General features: G+C 46.6%; 1 protein-coding gene across 12 annotated transcripts in view; it reads right to left on the reverse strand.

Moving 5' to 3' along the window:
- Window positions 1–1,594: 1,594 nt before the first annotated feature.
- The window catches only part of CCDC60 (coiled-coil domain containing 60), a 210,808-nt gene continuing 208,268 nt past the window's right edge, over window positions 1,595–4,134 (reverse strand). For 11 of the 12 annotated variants that reach the window (XM_017879066.1, XM_017879073.1, XM_017879074.1 and 8 more), the window contains one exon: window positions 1,602–2,029. In XM_017879066.1, coding sequence (XP_017734555.1) covers window positions 1,928–2,029 — 102 coding nt within the window. In that variant the 3' untranslated portion in view covers window positions 1,602–1,927. Of the gene's footprint in view, window positions 2,030–4,134 lie in introns of all 12 variants that reach the window. The other variant, XM_017879068.1, reaches the window with a different exon arrangement.

The following is a 4,134-nucleotide window of genomic DNA, read 5'->3' on the forward strand; positions in this document are numbered from 1 at the left end:
GGGATGAAGTGGAGGGGTTGGTTTGCATTGTAGTTCTTAGGGATCCACCAGCCAGCCCTGCCCTGTTTTTCCCCCCCGATTGGTTTTCTCCTGAAGTCCCTTCTCACTCTCCTGTTACTCAGCTCCCTTTTCCTCCTCTACCTCCTTTGTCCTTTTTCTTCTTTATTGCCTTCTCCCTCTTTCTTCTCTGCTTCTCCCTCACTCAAATTCCTATTTAATACAGAGACCTGTAGGGTCTCTTAATTTCGTAGTTTCTCTGTAGAGTGTGTCTTACCTTTCCACCCCGAACAGCTTTACAGGGTTTACTGCTAAACACAGGGTATCTCTGTGGAGGGACATGTGATGTTACATAATCCCTCTGCCCTCCCTGTCACATTTTATTGACTTCTCTGTTTTTATGTGAACTCCATGATCTCATCTTGGACCATATGTCAAAAAAAGAAGAAATTGTAAAAAATGACAAACTCCATGAGAAGAGAGACCTTGTTTGCCTTGTTCATTGCTGTATCCTCAGCACCTAGAACTTGGTTGGTGCATATTGGGCTCTCAATAAATATTCGTTAAATGAATAAATGACTGAATAGGTGAATGGATGAGTGTGAGATTGCTTAGACTAAAGAATAATTCGAATGTAACTCTCCTCCCCACTTTTAGATTGCCAGATGGAGAGATTTGAGCCTAGCCTACCTAAATGCTCTGATAATCCAGGCACAAGAGCAAATCAAGTCCAGTTGTCCAATTTTTAATTCAGTGTGGCCATCACTAAGGACATTAAAATGCCTACAGTTCCTATAACTTCGTGAGAATGTAGGTGAGCATAAGACCAAGATGAGGGAAGAGGTTATGAGTCTACACACATTTTGAGATGACAGGAAGATAAGCTTCCTTCTGTAACTAAGACCAATGGAAAATATACGAGGACTCAAGGCTAAAATTTTCTTGCATACCATTGCCTTGTTGGGAAGTGTGCCATCCATCCATCCATCCATCCATCCATCATTCATCCATCCATCTATCCATCCATCTATCCATCATCCATCCATCCATCATTCATCCATTATTCATCCATCCATCTATCTGTCCATCCATCCATCCACCATCCATTCATTCATCCATCCATCCATCATTCATCCATCCATCTATCCATCCATCTATCCATCCATCCATCCACCATCCATCCATCTATCCATCCACCCACCATCCATTCATCCATCCATCCATCCATCCACCATCCATTCATCCATCCACCCATCCATCCGTCCATCCATCCATACATACATATATCTGCCCACTCACCCATCTACCCATCCACCCATCTGCCCATTCATCCATCCATCCATCCACTCACCCACCCAGCCATCCAAGGCAATATATATAATATTGAGAAATATGCCATAGCTTAATTGGTGTGAAATTAAGTTAATATCAGTGCCTACTTAATGAAGTTATTATGAGATTGAAATGATATTATCTAGGTAAAGCACTCAGCACTGGATCTATTGCATAACAGAAACACAATAAATGGTAACTGTTGTTAATAGGATCTAAATACCACACTTGAATTCCACGGCCCCAGCTCTTTCCCAGACAGACATCAAACATTCAGTTCAATTTTATTCTCCCGTATTTGAGGCAGATAAATAAGGTGAAGGAATCTGAAGAGGAAGTAGGTAGAGTCAGGCTGGATCATTGAAGAACAGAAACTGATAGGTTGGGTCTGGGGTTTGGAATTGAGGGGAGGGCCACCTGGGACCATCCCCCTCTAAAAATGTTGCTGGAAGTCAGTCTCCAGATGACCCTACTGTAAAGGGTCATCCATAAAGAGCATCCATGAGGGTAGTCAGGAGGCAGGAACACAGGCAGGATACAGGAACATGATATAGGCAAACACTCCTCCACTGAGACAGCTGGTCAACCCAGGCCCAGCCTACCTCAGGGCACTGTAGGGCCCAATGGGTATGTTGATCCGGCTCTGCAGCCAGTTGATGTAATCCTCTTGAGGCATATGAATGATGTGTTCTCGCACAAACTGTGGGGCAGACACAGTGGCAATCTCAGAATTTGGTCTGAAAAGTAGACTCTACCTTTCCTCCGTCCCCTCAAGATCCTGGAAGATTTGTGATTGAGACTGGTGGCCCCAGGAATACCATTCAGGCATTCATAATCTTGGAGCATCAGATTGGGGTGGTCCTTTGGGGAAGAGGACCCCTTTCCAGTTTCCTGGCTCAGCAGACTAATTTTAAGACCCTTCTTGTTGCTATTGATGGAAGGAAATTTGGGGAGGACAGGAAGTCCCAGTTATCTGTGTTTTTCTTTCTTTTCTACTCCTTAATATCTTTTCAAACAGCTATTTGTCCTTAAATGTTTTCGGTTTGTAAATTCCTTTCAGAATTGATGAGAGCTATGGGCGTGCTTTCCTGGAGAGGGTTTAAGACACACAAAAGGAAGAGTTTCATGTAGACCCCCATATCCAGGTTATTAGAAGTTCTGTGATGTTGGGTGGCTGGCAAGATGGTGGAATAGAAACAGCTCCAGTCTGTGGCTCCCAGTGAGATCAACACAGACGGTGGGTGATTTCTGCATTTCCAACTGAGGTACCTGGCTCGTCTCATTGGGACTGGTTAGACAGTGGGTGCGGCCCATGGAGGGCAAGCTGAAGCAGGGTGGGGTGCTGCCTCACTCAGGAAGCACAAGGGGTTGGGGAATTCTCTCCCCTAGCCAAGGGAAGCCAGGAGGGACTGTGCTGTGAGGAACGGTGCATTCTGGCCCAGATACTATGCTTTTCCCATGGTCTCTGCAACCCGCAGACCAGGAGATTCCCTCGGGTGCCTATACAACCAGGACCCTGGGTTTTAAGCACGAAACTGGGTGGCCATTTGGGCAGACACCAAGCTAGCTGCAGGAGTTTTTTTCTCATACCCCCGTGGCACCTGGAATGTCAGTGAGATAGAACTTCCACTCCCCTGGAAAGGGGGCTGAAGCCAGGGAGCCAAGTGGTCTAGCTCACTGGATCCCACTTCCACGGAGCCCAGCAAAAGATCACTGGCTTGAAATTCCTGCTACCAGCACAGCAGTCTGAAGTCAACCTGGGATGCTCGAGTTTGGTGGGGGGAGGGGTGTCTGCCATTACTGAGGCTTGAGTAGACAGTTTTCCCCTCACAGTGTAAACAAAGCCACTGGAAAGTTCGAACTGGGCAGAGCCCACAGCAAAGCCACTGTAGCCAGACTGCCTCTCTAGATTTCTCCTCTCTGGGCAGGGCATCTCTGAAAGAAGGGCAGCAGCCCAAGTCAGGGACTTATAGATAAAACTCCCATCTCCCTGGGACAGAGCACCCGGGTGAAGGGGCAGTTGTGGGTACAGCTTCAGCAGACTTAAACGTTCCTGCCTGCCAGCCCTGAAGAGAGCAGCAGATATCCCAGCACAGTGCTCAAGCTCTGCTAAAGGACAGACTGCCTCCTCAAGTGGGTCCCTGACCCTCATGTCTCCTGACTGGGAGACACCTCCCAGGAGGGGTCGACAGACACCTCATATAGGAGAGCTCTGAATGGCATCAGGCTGGTGCCCCTCTGGGACAAAGCTTCCAGAGGAAGGAACAGGCAGCAATCTTTGCTGTTCTATAGTCTCCACTGGTGATACCCAGGCAAACAGGGTCTGGAGTGGACCTCCAGCAAACTCCAGCAGACCTGCAGCAGAGGGGACTGACTGTTAGGAGGAAACCTAACAAACAGAAAGGAATAGCATCAACATCAACAAAAAGCACGTCCACACAAAAACCCCATTTGATGATCATCAACATCAGAGACCCAAAGTAGATAAATCCATGAAGATGAGGAAAACCAACACAAAAGGCTGAAAATTCCCAAAACCAGAATGCTTCTTCTCCTCCAAAGAATCACAACTCCTCGCCAGCAAGGGAACAAAACTGGACAGAGAATGAGTTTGACAAATTGACAGAAGTAGGCTTCAGAAGATGGGTGATAACAAACTCCTCTGAGCTAAAGGAGCATGTTCTAACCCAATGCAAGGAAGCTAAGAACCTTCAAAAAAGGTTAGAGGAATTGCTAACTAGAATAACCAGTTTAGAGAAGAACATAAATGACCTGATGGAGCTGAAAAACACAGCACAAGAACTT

Source organism: Rhinopithecus bieti, unplaced genomic scaffold, assembly GCF_001698545.2.
Source record: "Rhinopithecus bieti isolate Rb0 unplaced genomic scaffold, ASM169854v2 scaffold_11938, whole genome shotgun sequence".
Lineage (NCBI taxonomy): Eukaryota > Metazoa > Chordata > Mammalia > Primates > Cercopithecidae > Rhinopithecus > Rhinopithecus bieti.